This window comes from Camelina sativa, chromosome 2 (genome assembly GCF_030686135.1).
Source record: "Camelina sativa cultivar CO46 ecotype springtype chromosome 2, ASM3068613v1".
Lineage (NCBI taxonomy): Eukaryota > Viridiplantae > Streptophyta > Magnoliopsida > Brassicales > Brassicaceae > Camelina > Camelina sativa.
This window is the reverse complement of record NC_141881.1, coordinates 22,580,756-22,598,961: the sequence shown is the minus strand read 5'-3', so window position 1 is coordinate 22,598,961 and position 18,206 is coordinate 22,580,756. Positions and strand designations below refer to the sequence as shown.

The following is an 18,206-nucleotide window of genomic DNA, read 5'->3' as shown; positions in this document are numbered from 1 at the left end:
GAATATCTAAAATACAATAGATGTACTGGAAACAATATCAGTCAATGATAAGAATGGATCCTTAACACCAAAAAACATCCTCATAATTCATAAAAAAATAAACGCCACAATTGTACATATCTAAACAAAATAGTATAAAGATATAGTGTATAAATACAAGTGACTGTAAAGCTCATATATACCTTATTAAAACAAAATAATACAAAAGAGAAAAGGAAAAAGATCAAAAACAAAACAAGAAAGTGCCAACAACACCACAACCCATGCGTTGCGTGGGGAAACACCTAGTATTAAATAATATTTCACATCGATAAATTAGGATGTCGAGGAGGTACATAATAAATGAATATATTGTATGTTAGATGCTAATTTATTTATTTAACATGATAAGAAAAATTGTATGTCGATAAGTTAACTGTTAGCACAATACAAAATTTATAACACATGCTATATAAAGTATTAACAGGAATATGCTATTATTATTTTTTGTGAATTGTGTGTATAAATATTTTATTTACGTGTTAAATGATATAGTATCATGATAAGTTCACATAACATTTGTTACGTGGATAGTTATCATGTTAAACGAGTTATTATATTATACAAAATATATTATTACCGATAACAATAATGGTAAAACACACTATACATATTTGTAGCATGTTAAGATACAAAATACATCAAATAATATTTATATTAACCAGTTCAGATATTAAATAATATTACACATCAGTAAACTAGGATGCCGACGAGGTACATAACAAATGAATATGTTGTATGTTAGATGATTATTTATTTATTTAACATGATAAGATAAATTGTAAGTCGATAAGTTAACTGTCAGCACAATACAAAATTTATAAACATGCTATATAAAATATTAACAGGGTAAAAAATTATATAAAAAGATAAATGGTCTTGTAGCAAACTACGTACCTTTGTAACATGTTAAAATATTGCCAAATTATACCAAATTTCCCAAAAAATTCCGATCATCTATTTCCGATGATGACCATTGACGGCTTGCCGGTTCCGAGTTGGCTTATTTTACTTGCCTCTCCACCTCGCTTCTCACCACGACACCTCCGTTGATCTCCGCTCCGACTCTCTTGCTCGTCGATCCTCCTACGTTGCTCTTCTCACCGCTTGTCATGTTTCCCCATCAACTGAAACAGATCACAGTTGATTCAACCCCAGGTAGGATTAAAAACCACCACAGCGACACATGATCGAACGGAAGAGAAGAGAGGAGAGAGATAAAAAAATAAAAAAAAGTAAAAAAACCAAATAGATACAAGGGTAATGATGTAACTTTTATGACATTTGTACTGTGTAAATAGTGACGTTTTGTGTCAGTTAATTTTTCATTCTGATGGCACAGATTGCAATTACCCTTTAAAAATCTTGTAAAACACCTTTTACAAGATGTTTATAAGTATAAACCTTATAAAAACTTTTTTAAAACCTTGAAAATGTTGGTACAGATTGCAATTACCTTCAAAAAATCTTGTAAAACACCTTTTACAAATGTTTATAAGTATAAACCTTATAAAAACTTTTTAAAAACCTTGTAAATGTTTTTTGGCGGGAAATTTTTTTGTCGAAATTTTGTATCAAATTTTTTTTGACAAAATTCATTTTGGCGGGAAATTTTTTTGGCGGGAAAATATGTTGGAAATTTTTTTGGCGGGAAAATTTTGTTTTTCTTTTTATTGATTAAAATATTTTTTTTTATCTAAGGGTAAAATGGTCATTAAAAATTAAAGGAGTGCAAAAATAAAAATGACCAAAAAAGGATATTTTTGAAAATGGATATATTAAAAGGGGTATTTTTAATAAATTCTCAAACTTTTATAGCTCGTACGGGGAAAGGGGATATAGATTAAGGAAAACAAAAATTATCTTATTATATAAACCTTGGTTCTCAAAGTTAGTAACTCACCAGATCGTGACACGTGTTAATTTTAACGATCAGAGATCAAAGTTAAAAACTCACAAGATCATGACACGTGTCAATTTTAACGATCAGAGATCAAAGTTAAAAACTCACAAGATCATGACACGTGTCAATTTTAACAATCAGAGATCAAAGTTAGTAACTCTTCAGATCGTGACACATGTCAATTTAAAAAAGTTAGTAACTCACCAGATCGTGACACGTGTTAATTTTAACGATCAGAGATCAAAGTTAAATAATCACCAGATTATGACACGTGTCAATTTTAATGATTAGAGATCAAAGTTAGTAACTCATCAGATCGTGACATATGTCAATTTTAACGATCAAAAATCACAATTTTCAAGCTTGGTAAAATAAAGTATAATATAATTGTAATCTTATTATATTAAAAACAAAACAACTAAAATAAATATAATATGTGCCATCCATATCAAAGTTATACTACGTGTAAAAAAATTATGTCTCTATGGTTAACCAATTTCGGACATTGAGTATTGCAACAAGATTTGTGAAGGCACATGCGAAGAAAACGAAGATAATGGAGAGCCAATTGGCATTCTTAGGAAAAAAGCTTGAACTAATCTTTTAATTATGTTAAAAATCTTATTATATAAAGTTGGGTTTTCAAATTAATCACATGTCAAGTATACTGATGAAATGTTGACATGTGTCAAAAATTATTATTTTTCAAAACAGCTAATTAAAAAAATAACATTAAATCTAAATAAAATTTACATGTTTATCTAAAAAAAATTCTAAATCAAAAAGGAAAATTAACAAAACTAATATATTTTCCATTGTAAGCTACTTATGTTATACGTGTTTTCTCAATAAGATTTTGACATGTATAAACAAAAAAAGTAATTCACTAAGCATGTATATTATTATTAATAAATTATGTCAAAAGAATAAGTTGAGAATAAGTTGAGAATAATTAATAAATTATCCCCCTCTCTAGGATATCGTCGCCCTACTTTTGATTCGGGAAAAATAAGTTGAGAATTTATGATTCGAGAATATTTGAGACGAGATCATAACTTTAAGTTGTTTTTGTACAATTGGATACTTCTGAAGAGTAAATAGGTCGTTGATCCTTAGCGTGATTATGACATATATCATGTTTTGGATTGTATATAAAGTTTCTATTTTGTATATCTGAATTATCTAAGACTTATATGTACCATCATGATTATAATTTTCAAATTTTTATTTTTGTTATATTATATTAAATTTCTTTCAATTTCTCAATTTTTATTGGGTTATAAAATTATTGTAATTGAGTAATAATTTTCACCAGTTGTTCATCCAATATATTTGGAGAAAAAAACTTCATGGTTAAAGAAATTATGTCACAAAACAATTTTAGTAATTATAAGAACTATAATTATGCCAAAATGAAAGTAAAACAACATAAAGTTTGTTTAATCTGTTTAAAAGACATTTTATAGGTGGTGATAAAGAGTATACTTTAACAATAAAATAATTTTGGGTGTAAGAACATATTTTTAATGGTAAAACATAGAGTAAAATTTTATGTGGTTACTTATTAGATGTTGCTTTGATGAATTTGTTGCATGTAAAATATTTTGTGAATAAGTTGTGAAACATTTTTGAAATTTGACAATAATAATATTTGTAATGATGAACATTTGGTAAAAGTTTTAGTGGGATATAATTTAGCTTTAAATTATTATAATAATTGTTATAATATATTAAAAATATAGAAGTATAAATAAATGTATGAAGGTAAATATAAATATTCTCTAACTTAAATTATTTATATATTTACTTTAGAAAAAAAATTTCTTTATATATTTTTGAAAAATTGTTTTAGATTTAGGATTTATATTTTTTAACAATTTTTAAACCCGTACATCATGCGAGCCCTTATCTAGTAATTAACTAAGGGAATAGCTGAACTAGATTTTAAATTACAAAGTACAAACTGATTTGGTAAAATAATATTGCACTCGTGACGATTTGGGCAATATAGGGCTGATGTCAGCCAATCAGATTTGCAATTAATCGAGATTTTCCTATAAATCAATTTCTAGTGAAAAGAATATGTGAATTTTCCATTACCATTTACAACTGGGCTATAATGTATATATATATATATATATATATATATATATATACATATAAAGTTAGTTTTTTTCTCTTTTCCTTTTTTCTTTGAATTTTCCAAAATCACAACCTTCACATTATTAAACAGAAACAAAAGAAAAAAATTAGGACTAATGAATATATGTCAAAATTTTAATATGTTAAGTAAAACATTTGACCTTGCTTAGAGTTCACTAATATCTGAACTGATTGAAGATTATGAGCTGCCATGGAACTTCAGAAATTCAAAGAGCAAAAGAAGAACGCTAATAGCATCATTACAAAGAACCGAAGCCAAACCAACCAAAAACCTTTGTCATGAACTTGTACGCAAACTCACATTGTCTTTACGTGATAAAACCATAAAACCCTATTCTAGCGATTTGTTTATAAGGTTAACTGTTCAACATAAACAACTCCATACATATTACGAAAATGGAATAAAACCTCACATGTTTCCGGCTCGTCTCGTTACTAAATCATAGGATGACAACTTCACATTTGGTAGATACTCTTGGGATTTTGAAGTCTTCTATATAGATTTCATCTTTTGTTAAATGAGAATTTAAACGTAGTGACAGTTTATTTAAACGTAGTGACAGTTTCTTGAGGATTGCGGAATTCTCAAGGAAGTACCTTACTAGCTTTGCTTCTATAGCAAGTCCGAAGATTGGGGATTTGATGTCAACAAACTCGAGGGACGACAGTAACCACTGAGGCACCGATGAAAAATTAACACGTTTCATCTTCTTGGAACTCAGCTGACTGAAAACACCGATCCTTCCCTGAGGAAAAGTTAGAAAACACAATGAATATGAAAAAAAAAAAAAACTTATTATATAGACAAGAAAATCATAGGGGTTATAGCAAATCATCACCAAAATGAGAGATTTCAGATTCGGGCAGCTCTCAAGAAAGATTGGAAACCATTTCAGATTGAATGCATCGAGAGTAACACATAGACGGGTCATATAACCAAATTGAGGTAGCCGTCCAAATTTTGAGTATTGATATATGTGCTGGAACCAAACCAGAGAAAAGATTATGGATTAGAAACTTTCATATTATAGAAAATGTGCATGTCCAAAACCTACATTAATTTGATATATATATATATACCTTCAAAGTGGTTGCACGTATAGTCATATACTTGACCCTCGAAATCCAAGTGAGAAAACTGTAGATGATATTTCTCTTCGCTTCATCAACATCCTCATCAACCGTAAGGAAGAGAGAAAGATCTAACTTGGCGTTAAACTCCATATTTTTTACCATAAATCTTTTAGATATGTCATCACTGATTGTCAAACAACATAGTAAAGGAGCATCAATCACAATTCCGGAAACAGAATGCAATGAACCACCTCGTACTAAACTGAGCGTTTTCAGTGACGGAGAGTGCACCCGTAAGACTTTTGCACCATTCCCATAAGTGTTAATTTTCAATTCCTCCAAGACAGGACAGCCTGAGATAAGTGTCTCGAGAGTGGCCTCATTGGGATACAATATTTTTATTAACTGCATAGTCTTCAGACAAGGGAAGGAGAAAAGCGTGACATCAGCTAAGGTTACCTGATGGAGTTTCAAAGATACTAGTGTCTCACATCTATAAAGCCTTTGAGGCTGCCAATTAACATGTAGATAGATATTGGATCTTACACTTAAGTGCAGCATCAAGCAATGATGTGAGACACGTCTATATTGGATCTTACACTTAACTGCAGCATCGTCTATATTGTGTCTACTACACCCAACATCAATAGTTAACTTCAGATTTTCTATAAATGAAACCCTATTAGAATAAATAAAAACTTGTGATCACCAAAACTCATCAAGACACTCCAATCTCGGAAACGGTAGTCATCCAGTTCCAATTTAGGAACCCAAAGCCAAAGACTCTTCCATCTGCTGGACAAAACACTTGTCTTAACAGCTTCGTTTATGGGAAGATGAGAAAGAATGTGACATATCAACGGATCAGGTAATTCGCTTATCCCATCTTCCTTCAACCTCTTACTTAACCCTTTGGAAGGAGCTTGTTTAGATTTCTTTCTATCAACCATGTCTTTATTTCTTTTTGTAAAAAAACTTTAAACAAACTTACAAAGAATACGATTAACCAAGGGAAGGGTCGAAGAAATATTGAAGGAACGAACCTGAAAGCACGAGCAGATGAGACAAATCTGTTAGGTCTGAAAATTACAGCTGGCTAAATGATATGGGACTCGTGAAAGGTTTTCTAGTAATTTTGGGCATATTGGGCTGAGTTTATATAGTCAGCACATTTACGATATCGGTTAAGGATTACTAATACCCGGATTGAGGATCTTCAAGTTCTTTGTTAAGTAAGGTTTTATAAACTGATGTGATCTGAAGAGAAGAGGAGTTTACTAATCAATATTGTTCATTGCATGATTAAAAAGTATCTGATCGTGTTTACGTAATAACCATACATAACAAAAAAATCAATGAACTTGAGAGACGATAACAAACATTCGGAAGGAGATGAAAAAACTGATTTGATCCATCTCCTTTGAATGTAGCCTTTGGTGATAATAATCAATACTTGAGTTTTTCAACGTCTTATAAAAACGTTATAGAAAAAAGGTTCAAGTAAGTAAGAAGAAGAAGAAGAAGAACAACCTAGTGATGTTCTTAGTTAATTTATGGTTAATTGTAAAACTTTTTTTCCACATGCCAAAGAAAAAACAGAGTCGCAACCAATCGATTCTAAACTCAGTAAACAACATGAGTTGTTACAAGACAATTTTTATCCCCTGTTTAATCCTAGGAAACATACACAAACTATACTCATGGTGTCTCTCTAGTTGTTACCAAATTAAACAGAGCCAGTTTCTTTAGGAATATACCTATTGATTTTCATGGCTTCATCAGAACTGGAGATAGGGAATCTGATAACTGCAAACTAGAGAGCGATGATAACAATTACTTAATAAGGCACAAATGAAATGCACAATTTGGACTTCTTTGTCATTCTTCTATAACCCCTGAGACTGAGCCATATGAGCCTTAGCTAAAGAAGATGCAGTTACAACAAATTCACAAATCTAGTGGGAGTTTCTTGACGATTCCTATATTTTATCTTATTAGCTTCATTTTTGCGAATTCTGTTTACCGAAATTTGCATTGAAAAAGAAACTGACTTGATGTATGATCATTTCCCTGACCTTTGATATTTAATAATCTAACTTTGGCATTAGAATACGCATTCTGGCATTGCTTCTCTGTATATCTAGTATGACTAATAAGTACTTGAGTAGAAGAACATGTATATAATTAGTGCTTGAGTAGCAGGACATATGTATATAATTAATGCTTGATCGAGTAAGTTGTGGAAGTATCCATCAAATTCGAAATAAAGTTGGTCACTGGTGATTATTACATGTGCAGCAACCACCAAGTAACATAAGAATGACTTAAACAGGAAAAGTTGCTTTTGGCTCAAGGCCTAAAATATATCCTTCCTAACATCAACTAATCTAACGACCCAACGAAATATTCAATACTTTTTTTTTTAGGAATGAAAGAATAATGGATTTCACAAATGCTAGAGCATCTTGGCATTGCAAGGAGTTCTTGAAGGAAGGCACACTTAGCTTTTTCGGTATAATAAGCATCCAGCCTAAATTTCTCCAGAATTGTTGAATTCTTCAGGAAGTATCTTATTAGCTCCATTTCTCCTTCATACAATGAGATCGCACGTTTCCATTCCACAAACTTTAGCGATGATACCAAACACTGAGGCACTGTTGATAACATCACCTTTGGATCTTTCGATCTCTCATGAAACATGTATTTGTACTTGAAACAAATATAGAAGAAAATAAATTGGAGTAGAGAAATAAACGCAATAGATATGCATAAATCAGAGGGTTAAAGTTATTCATTACCAATACGAAAGATTCTAATTTTGGGCAGCTCTCAAGAAGGATTGGCAACATTTCAAGATCAGATTTAGAAAATTTAACATTCAAGCGGGATAGGTTACGAAACTGAAGCACTGGTCCTGATTTAAAGTATTGAATTATTCCCTGGTAGCAGAAATAAACAGGTAAAAACAAATGTTATGGTGAGAAAGTCTTGTGGAGGAAGGTTTTTAAACAATAATGCTCAAAAGTTGAGAAGTATACCTTCCAAATAACATTACTTATAACTAGATCCCTGACCCTCCAAGTATCGGTGGTATCGGCGAGGATATCGCAAATCATGCTTTCACTATATACCTTTACGGAATCAATATCTAGTTTACCAGAGAAACCAGAATTGATGATCTCAAAGTTCTTTGTCAAGTAAACCTTAGTCCTCAGACACTGGAGTAAGAGGTGCATCAATCACAACTTGTGTGTACTCATCGATATGGATTCTCTTCAGTGTATGAGAGCGAACTTGTATTGCATTATGATTCGAACTTCGGAAGAGTTTTAAATCTTCGAGAACTGGAGAGCCTGAGATAAGTTTCTCCAACGTGGCCTCATTGGGATAGTAAAATCGTTCTAAATGCATGATCTTCAGACAAGGTAAGGAAACAAACTCGGCATTTGGAAAGAAAGCCCAACAGAGTCGTAAGTGTACTAGTGTCTCACAAGTATATATGCTCGGGGGTATCTGAAGAGTCTGAAAACAACAAACATCAAGATGCTGAATCTTACTCGTAATCACAACATCAATCCATTGGGTGGGAAAAAACATGTCATTACGACAGAAATTGACCCGGAATTTGCGTATACAAGACCAGGATTATAAAGGGTATTGTAATTTGAGAATGGCTCTAAGTCCAATCCAGGAACCAACAGCCAAAGATATCTCCATTGGGTAGACAAAACACTGGTTCTTACAGCATCCTTGGTAGAAAGATGATAAAGTATTTCACATATCAAATGTTCCGGTAATTGGCTTATCCTATCTGCTTCCCTATGTGACACTTTGTCACATATTTTGGTTTTCTTCTTTCGACCCATTATTTTTGTTTCTCAGCACACACCTATAATCTGCATCATCAAATTTAACAAAAGAAGAAAAAAAAAACTGAAAGTTACATAAACAGCCAACTAATTTTGAATATAATGCGTAGCTTGTATCATACTAATCTAGATGCGTACAAAGCTCGGAGAAAGATGAATGGCGACACAAACCCTAGTCAAAATTTCTCAAATGAACTAGAAATCAAGGAAAATAAGTATAAGAAGAAGAAGAAGAAGAAGAACACACCGGAATGGAGTTTAATTACCACGGCAGATCAAACTATTCGCCCTCCTTGACGTTGACGGTCTCATGTCGAGAATGATTTCTTGCCCTAGACCACTGTTGTGAATTTGCCCTAGACCACTCATGTGAATTAATAATGGCCTTACCGTTTTATCTCTTCCTTATAAACGCCTTACCGTTTTATCTCTCCCGTATAAACGTCTTGCTGTTTTTATCTCTCCATCTATACTAGTATTTTTGCAGCAGTTTTTGCTCAAAAATACTAATAAGGAAAGTTTTAGCAATTAATGCTACTAATGCAATTAATTCTGTCGACCTCTAGCAATTTTATATAGACCTCTTAGTATTTTATGGGCCTCTTGATAATTCATAATTTAAAGGTCTCCATTTATTTAGGTTGTAGACAAAATGATGTCTAAAATTTCATAGGACCCGCGAAAATATAATCTTTTGCTAATAATCTAGACAAAATTTCCGGAAAATGAATTTGTAAAATTCTGGAAAATTACATTGCAATAACTACGACATTAATGATATTCTCAATTAACTAAATGATTCTGAATACAAATGAATAAACTCGTGATTTATCAGACATTCAAACTTTTATTTGGTTTATTTAAAACATTAAAGATTTTAAAACTTTTATTCTTTATTTTAAAGATTTTTAAAAGGTTAAATATAAAAAATATTTAAAACTTTTAAAAAGTTAAATATGATAAATATTATACCGTAGATACACAATAAATATTAAAAGTTAAGATGATATAGTGTGAGTTAAAATATCTCGGGACGGGGTTGTATAGCAGGACGGGTTTTATTGATATTTATATAAATTAAAAAATATCAGTAATTCGGTGTTACACGGGTAAAAAATCATTTCATTATTTTGTTAACACTGTCAGTATCAGAGAATAGACATATCTAATTAAATTTAAATAAATATTATATAAAAAATAAATTATATTGTGGTATTAGTTTATTTAACAATTATTATATAATTATAACATATTTAACCAACAAATACAATTTATAATTTTAATATTTTAATTATAAATAATTTTGCCCCGCGGTGTACCGCGGGTCCTAATCTAGTTGAGTTTAATAACTTTTGAAACCATATTTTATATAAATAAGATTTGAATAATTTTTTATATTTTAAAATTTTGATATGTTCTATTAGTTTTTAATCATCTCATCACGTAATGCTGCATTACTTGCGTTGTTAGTTTGTTACCAAGAGTTAACGTGAGTTTGTGTATGTATGGAACCACACTGGAATCGAAAAACCTGTGTCACCAAAATGCAGAAAGGCATCAAACAGAACCAGTGACAAACCAACATGTCGGGGATGCGCAGGTCCGACCAAATTCCTGCATGATCGTATCCTTTTCTTACCAATCAACATCACAAAGTGCAAAGTAACATAAGGAATGAAATAGAATGACTAAAAACCTCATCAAATAAATTAGAAACAGAAAGCAAGAAAGTAATAAACTTCAATGCGACAACAACAATAACACAATTTCTTGCAGAAGTAGCTTCAAACAATTTCATCCATATCTTACTCCAAAGAAAATCTTCACTACTCTCCACCAGTCACAGTATGATGACTTGACAAGTGCTAGAGCGTCTTGGGATTTTGAGGAGTTCCTTCAATACGTCATCCTTTCTTCGACAATAATATAAACGCAGAGTGAGTTTCTTGAGAATTGCTGAATTCTCTAGGAAGTACTTTACCAGCTTCATTTCTGCTGAGAATGTGCAACTGAATTCAACAAACTCGAGCGACGATAGCAAACACCCGGGAACAGATGGAAAACTTATTTGATTTCTCTCCTCAGAATGCATCTGGTCAAAGTCATCCAATGACTGAGTAAAAAGAGAGAGGATTTAATCACAGTGAGAAGATACAGATAAGCTTCATAAAGATTCAAGAAAAAGAAAAAAAAAAAAAACTCATTGGGTTGAGCAGATCATTACCAAAATAAGGGATTTCAAGTTTGGGCAGCTCTCAAGAAAGGTTGGTAACCATTTCACAATGGATACACATAGACTAACAACGTACAGACGGGACATGTAACCAAATTGAGGTAGAGGTTCTAATTTCGAGGAATGGTAGATGAGCTGTAACCAAACAGAAAATATTGTGGGTTAGAAATTTCCACTGTAGAAAAATATAATATTAGCGCATCTCCAACACATATGTACCTTGAAAGCTTCCGCAGATATCGTCATATCCACCATGACCCTTGAGATCCCAGCCGGAAAACTTATTTGATCTCCTCATAATGCAGATATGCAAGTATATTATCTAAGTCCTGAGGAAAAAAGAGAGGGAGAGGATTAAACATGATGAAAAAATACCTGAAGTCTTTATAAAGCTGAAAAAAAAAAAAAAACTCATTGATCATTACCAGGATGAGGGATTTTAGATTCGGGCATCTCTCAATAAAAGTTTGCAACCCTTTCAAATCGGATATATCGAGTTTAACATGCAGGTGGGACAGATAATCAAACTGAGGCAGCGGTTCTACTTTGGAATACTGATGAATGATCTGAAACCAGACAAGGTTAGTTACTTTTCATTATAGAAAAATTAATGGGAGTGTCCAATACAAAATATTTATACCTTGAAAGTGTATATACATATCGTCATATCCATGACCGTCAAGATCCCGGACATAAACTTCCGGATGCTACTGATCCTTGATGAGACGCTTGCTTCGTCAAGATCCCCCAACCCAAAGTGGAGAGATATATCTAACTTGGCATTGGACTGCACATTGTTTACTATAACGCTTTCTGAATCGAGATCATCGATTCTCAAACAGATAGTAGAGGAGCATCAACTACAACTCCAGGAGCAGAATCAAACTGGAAAGAAGAACTCCGTTGTAAACGGAGCCTCTTCAGTGAGCGGGAGTGCACCCGATAGACTTTTCCATCAGTCCATACTACGTTAATCTTTAAATCTTCAAGGACAGGGGAGGATGAGACAAGTCTCTCAAAAGTAGCCTCATTGGGATACACAATATCTTTTAAACGCAGGATCTTTAGACATGGCAAGGAAACAAACTCGGCATTAACCAAGGTCAGCTCATAGAGTTTTAGAGATACAAGTGTCTCACTAACATAAATGCTTGAGGGCATCTCATGAAAACAATTGCCTCGACTACGGCGAACATAGAGACATTGTATCTTACGCTTAACCAAGGCCTCTATCCATGATGTGAGATAAGATGCATCGTTTTCATCAATAGTTAACTTTAGCTTGTTTATGCATGAAGCCCTGTCCGAATCGAAAAACCTATCACCAAAACTCTTAAAGGCATTGGAATTTGGGAGGTGCCAACATGCCAATTCCAAACTAGGAACAAAAAGCCAGAGACTTGTCCATGTGGTTGACAAAACGCTTGTCTTAACACTGTCTTTTGGAGGAAGATAAGAAAGAATCTGACATATCAACGGATCGGGTAATTGGCTTATCCTATCTTCCTTCAATATCTCACTCAACCCTTTGGAACGAGCTTGTTCCGTTTCCCCTCTTCCAAACATTTGTATGAATACTTCAGTAGCTTCCAAATCCGAAAAAAAAAAAACAAAAAACAAGATATGACGGCGTAAGTATTGAGAACACATAGATAGCTTCTTTCCTAATCAACCTAAGTAATTACTAAAACCAAAAAAAAAACCTAAGTAATTGCATCAAACACAGAGACCAAAATAGTAGTCTCATTCTAGCTCTACTCACGAAATCAGAAAGACAAATGAAGAAACAAAATTCGATTAACAAGAGAGACGAACCTAAACGCGAGTGAGAGAGGCGAATCCGTACGGTTTGAAATTACAGGGTCACCTCTGTTTGCACTTGCGACGAGGGATGGTGGAGTGTGAAGAACTGAAGATGGTGCTTCCCCGTTAATTTGGGCCTACTGCTACTGGGAGGCGGTGATGAACAATGATGTTGTTCGAGAGATTAGGGACTTGTACAACAATGGTATACGACAAGGTATAGGAACAATTTTACCAATGGTTTCATTAAATTTTATTTTAAAAATAATATTTTTTTTTCAAAAATAAAAACTCCAATAAGAGTTTTACCATTGGAGAGGATTAATTTTAATTCTTATTTTTGAAAAGTACACACTTTTAATCTTAAAAAAAATTATAAGAATCTCAAAACAATAACATTCCATTGGACATGTCACTAAAATATAGGATCCGTCGGTTCGATAAATCTCGGATTTTGGGTACTTTATGTTTCTTCTTATACCCATAACAAACAAAACCAAACTCAATTTTCGTTTTTTGTTTTTTTTATTTAGTGTAAAAAAAATGAGAATATTGGTTCTCTTAGAAGAATGAGCCTAGTGTTACTGCTGCTATGTCAATTCAAGACAAAGAAAAAAAAAGATAATCAGAAAGCAAGGAAAAAAAAAATAACAACGCTAAACCAATGGTAAACTACTACAAATATTAAACTTTGCCCATCCACACAAAATAATCAGAGAAAACATATATACTGTTTGTCCGCTAATTAAGTTTTGATATCAACATACTCGAGTGATGATAGGCTTGATAGCAAACACTTGGGGACAAATGAAGAACAAATTTGCTTCATCTCCTCGGCGCTTAGCTCCTGGTTCCGACCAATCTGATATTGAGGAAAACGGAGAGGAGGGAAACACAATGAAATGATATTGGGAAAAAAAAACTTCATAGACTTAAGAAAAATATCATAGGGTTTAGTTAGCAGATTACTCACCAAGACTAGGGATTTCAGATTCGGGCAGCTCTCAAGAAATGTTGGCAACAAAGTCAAATTGGGTGTGAAGAAAGTAACACTAAGGCGGGACAAGTAACCAAATTGAGGAAGCGGTTCTAATTTGGAATATTGATGAATATCCTGATATAACAGACATAAAGTATTGTGGGTTAGTATAACTTTTCACTAGATGTGCAAGTCCCATACATACATATCTTATATAATAAGAGAAGGTTTTTTCTAACTTTTACTCACACTGCAACATTTGGCATTCTCTTTTACCGACATCTGTCATCCTTTATTTCTATTTTATTATTTAACAAATTTATATCATTTTCAATTCCAAATAGTCATAGTTCTCTTCCTAATGTTAGTACAATTGACATATATTTTTAAATCCACTTTTATATCTTAAATTTTATTGTCAAACAAAATCAAATTATTTTATAATAAAATCTCATATTATGTATATGATAAGAAATGTAATATTCTATAACATTTACTAATAAATAACTGATATTTGATACATCTATTTTAAACATTTTTCTTACATTTTATTTAATTTGTCCTTCATCCTTAAAGTAAAAAAATACACTATTTTATAATAAAAGAAAATATCATAATAAAAATCATATCTTGGATGAGAAATGAAATAGTTTAAATACATGATTATGATTAAGCCTTAATGTAATTTTATAAACCTTAATTTTCACACGTTTTAAAATCATATAATATTTTCTTTCATTGAGTAGACAATAAAGTTAGTCAGTTCCATACTTCCTCTCAAATCCTATTAAATTATGATAAATTACACAACAATAGCTTCTTCTTTTATATCAATACACATATCAACTTTAAAAAAAAAAAGATTTGTTCTCATGTTGACAAAAAAAAAATCAATCTTGTCAAGAGCATTTCAGAATTGTTCTCATGTTCAAATCATATATATAAGAAGATTTTCATATATGTTGACTTTCTTGATTTTCTATCTATTTATTTCATTAGAAAACTGTAAGTGACATATTTAAAATAGTATTAATTAAATAATTAAGTTTGATTATTCCTTATATGGAAAATATATTAAAATTTAATATTTAATATCATGTAGTGGGTTACAAATTGCTTTTACCATGCATTAAAGAGAGTAACTGTTAATAAAATATTTACAAATATTAAAACACAAATTGTATTACAGTTAATACATTAAAGTGTATTCATATGATGAAAGATTTGTTTTAAAAAATTTTCAAATATCATTGGAGTTACATTTTAAAGAATTAATATGCAATAAATTGTATTAATGATTACTATTAAAGAAAGATAAAATATCATGTTGTTTTATATCTTTAAATTATATTAGGATAAATTGATTTGATCTTTTGACACAAAAATGTGAAGCAAATATTCTAATTTTTTTGTCAACAAATAATTATTATAATATTATAATATTATTATAGCTTGAAATTAGTAAAGAGTTTAATAACCATCACATTATATTTTTCTGAAATTATGATACTAATATTAAATCATTAATAATTGGAAATTTATTTTGTCCAAAATTATAATATTAATAATTCTTTTTTATTTGCAAAATTTTAATGTTATGGTAATTATATAAGATATTGATAAATGATATCTATATATAATGACTAAAAGGATAATACATATATAAATGTCAATATATTTTTAGGACAGAAATATCATTTAAATATAGTGAATATGAAAAATAATGTATATAGTTTTGAGAAAAATAAATTAATAATTGAGAAGTGAGGACATGTGTCAAAAATATACGCTGCCAAATGTCGCTGTCTTATGTAAAGTTAGGAAAATATAACTGTTATGACACCAAATACCCTAATTTCCAAATTTGTAACTGTTAATAAAATATTTTGAACCTAAGAGTAACATCTATCAGACATTTACTTGAATACTTAGACTCAAATTTACTCTCAAATTTACTCTCAAATATTAAAACTATATTACATAGAAGCCATGGAATGGAATCAATGGATATTAAAGGTTCAGCTAAAGTCTTGTCAAGATACAAGAAAGTAGATTCTTAAAAAAAATGATTAATTAAATTTTAATCTAAATTCCTTTATTTACTTTTTAATAAAAATTTACCCTTGGTTTTTATATATGTAGACATTATTTTAACTTTCCTGAGAATTAGTTAAACGTCTTTATTTTAGGTTTATGTGTTTGTTTTAACATCTTATCGAGATTGGAGCCAGACCAGTTCTGGAGGACAAGCAGACTAAACAACCTTAGACCACAAATTTATATTATGTTTTAAAGCCATCAAATAATATGTATATTATAATAGTCACAATATATTTTCCTCACTAAAATCTACTCCATCCATTTCTTATTAATCCATTTTCTAGAGAAAAACAAATGTTGCACAAAAAAACAATTTTTAGGTTTTCTAGATATTTTTAATAAGTAATTAATGACAAATTGTAAATTTCAAAAAAAAAGAACTGAATGTTATTGGTTGAAATTCATTAATCACAAAAAATAATGTAAGTATGTTTTTTTTTTAATATGTTTGAAAATCCTAAAATATGGATTAACTTGGAACAAAGGGAGTATTGTCTAATATAACCATTTAATATAGTCCCATATATTTTTAAACATTTTAAATGATGGGAAGTGTTTTTAGTCAAGTGCTTACAGTACCACCTCTGCGACCGATCCCACAGGAGCTCGATTCCACTAAGTCGTGTTATCTCTCTTAGTAGGGACTGAGTATGAATCAGGCCTTGTCGATTATATATTGACAAAATAAAGTCCAATGGAAAGAAGGCTGGAATATGATTTGTGGCAACATTTTCATTTTGTTGGATGAAAAGGATTTTGTTTCATATTACAATATTGGCCAGATTGTGGAGAATCACTATCCATGAAGATGGAGGCATATCAAAGGGACTTCAAACGTTTGGACCGAGCAAAATAAAAGTTTATTATACAGAGGTAAAGTGAATTGTAAAAAAAGCAAGCAATGGAAAAAATGGTACATCAATACTCCATAGTATAAAATCTACAAAAGTTAAATGTTTTATTTATGAAATCATTCACAAAACATAAAAAGTTGAGACAAATTAATTCAAGAATGATTGAGAGATAATGTTTAGTATGTTTAGTATTTGGAGTTTAGGGTTTAAAATTTTTTGTTAAATATTACTTTTAGATTATGAAAGTAAAATTAATATATAGAACAACATTAGATTATCTATCAAAGTAATTATATAGTAAGGTTTTACAATTTTATTTTTAGACTACTTATCAGTTTCTTCAAAAAAAAAAGTGTAAATAAATATAATTTATCTTAATTACTTAACGAAAATACCAAATTAAATTGATTTTGCGGTAACTAAAACAATGGTCATATTCTTATAGTAACAAATTGTTTAAATATTTTCAACAATATTGTGTGTACTTTAACTTTTTTTCTCTATCAAAATGATTCTTTTATGAAGCATTATATAACAAATATCTATAAAAATATTGTAGTTAAACCATAATATTATAAAAATTAATTTTCAATATATAGTAACAATTACATGTACATTTCATATAGAATTGAATAGAAACTTCATCTTTTATTTCAAATTAATAATGCATACATAACCTACTTTCTAGTATGACATATATATACCTTGATAGTAGCAGAAGATATAGCCATATCCCTGACCCTTGAGATCTTGGACAGTAAACTGCTGACGCGACTTCTCCCCCAAGAAATATCTAACTTGACAAGGGACTCCAAACTGTTTACTATATTGAAATTTGATGCGCTATCAATGATTCTCAAACTGCATAGTAGAGGAGCATCAATGATAACTTCAGAAGCATTATCAACCTGAAAACATGAAGCTCGCATAAAAGTGAGCATCTTCAGTGACGAAGAGTGCACTCGATAGACATTTCTATCATTCTGAGTTACCCTAATCTTTAACTTCTCTAAGACAGGACAACATGATACAAGTCTCTCGAAAGTGGCTTCATTAGAAAACATGTTGCAGCCTAAATACATAGTCTTCAAACACGGTAAGGAAACAAACTCGGCCCTAAACCATTCCACTTGGCTAAGTTTCAAAGATACCAGTGTGTCACAACTATAAAGGCTTATGGGGATCATAT

The 18,206-nt window shown here is 30.9% G+C and overlaps 1 protein-coding gene, 1 long non-coding RNA gene and 2 pseudogenes across 3 annotated transcripts; all 4 read right to left on the bottom strand.

The window, feature by feature from the left end:
- Positions 1–4,545: 4,545 nt before the first annotated feature.
- On the bottom strand, positions 4,546–6,129 carry LOC104773464 (putative F-box/FBD/LRR-repeat protein At2g05300). Its single transcript, XM_087469748.1, has 4 exons — positions 5,879–6,129; positions 5,186–5,810; positions 4,945–5,085; positions 4,546–4,827 (listed from the first exon to the last, which is right to left on the bottom strand). Exons 1-4 carry the CDS (start codon positions 6,127–6,129, stop codon positions 4,546–4,548), a joined length of 1,299 nt encoding a protein of 432 aa, XP_087325874.1.
- Positions 6,130–7,561: 1,432 nt separating this feature from the next.
- LOC109131569 (F-box/FBD/LRR-repeat protein At1g51370 pseudogene) lies at positions 7,562–9,070 on the bottom strand (annotated as a pseudogene).
- A 1,673-nt stretch (positions 9,071–10,743) lies between these two features.
- LOC104773463 (putative F-box/FBD/LRR-repeat protein At2g05300) lies at positions 10,744–12,871 on the bottom strand (annotated as a pseudogene). Its single transcript, XR_015573962.1, has 4 exons — positions 11,922–12,871; positions 11,787–11,847; positions 11,273–11,382; positions 10,744–11,161 (listed from the first exon to the last, which is right to left on the bottom strand). The product of XR_015573962.1 is annotated as a putative F-box/FBD/LRR-repeat protein At2g05300 (transcript).
- A 594-nt stretch (positions 12,872–13,465) lies between these two features.
- Positions 13,466–15,036, bottom strand: LOC147949035 (uncharacterized). The gene is made up of 3 exons (XR_015573960.1): positions 14,313–15,036; positions 14,058–14,198; positions 13,466–13,946 (listed from the first exon to the last, which is right to left on the bottom strand). It is a non-coding gene; the product is annotated as an uncharacterized LOC147949035 (long non-coding RNA).
- Between the last annotated feature and the right edge of the window lie 3,170 nt (positions 15,037–18,206).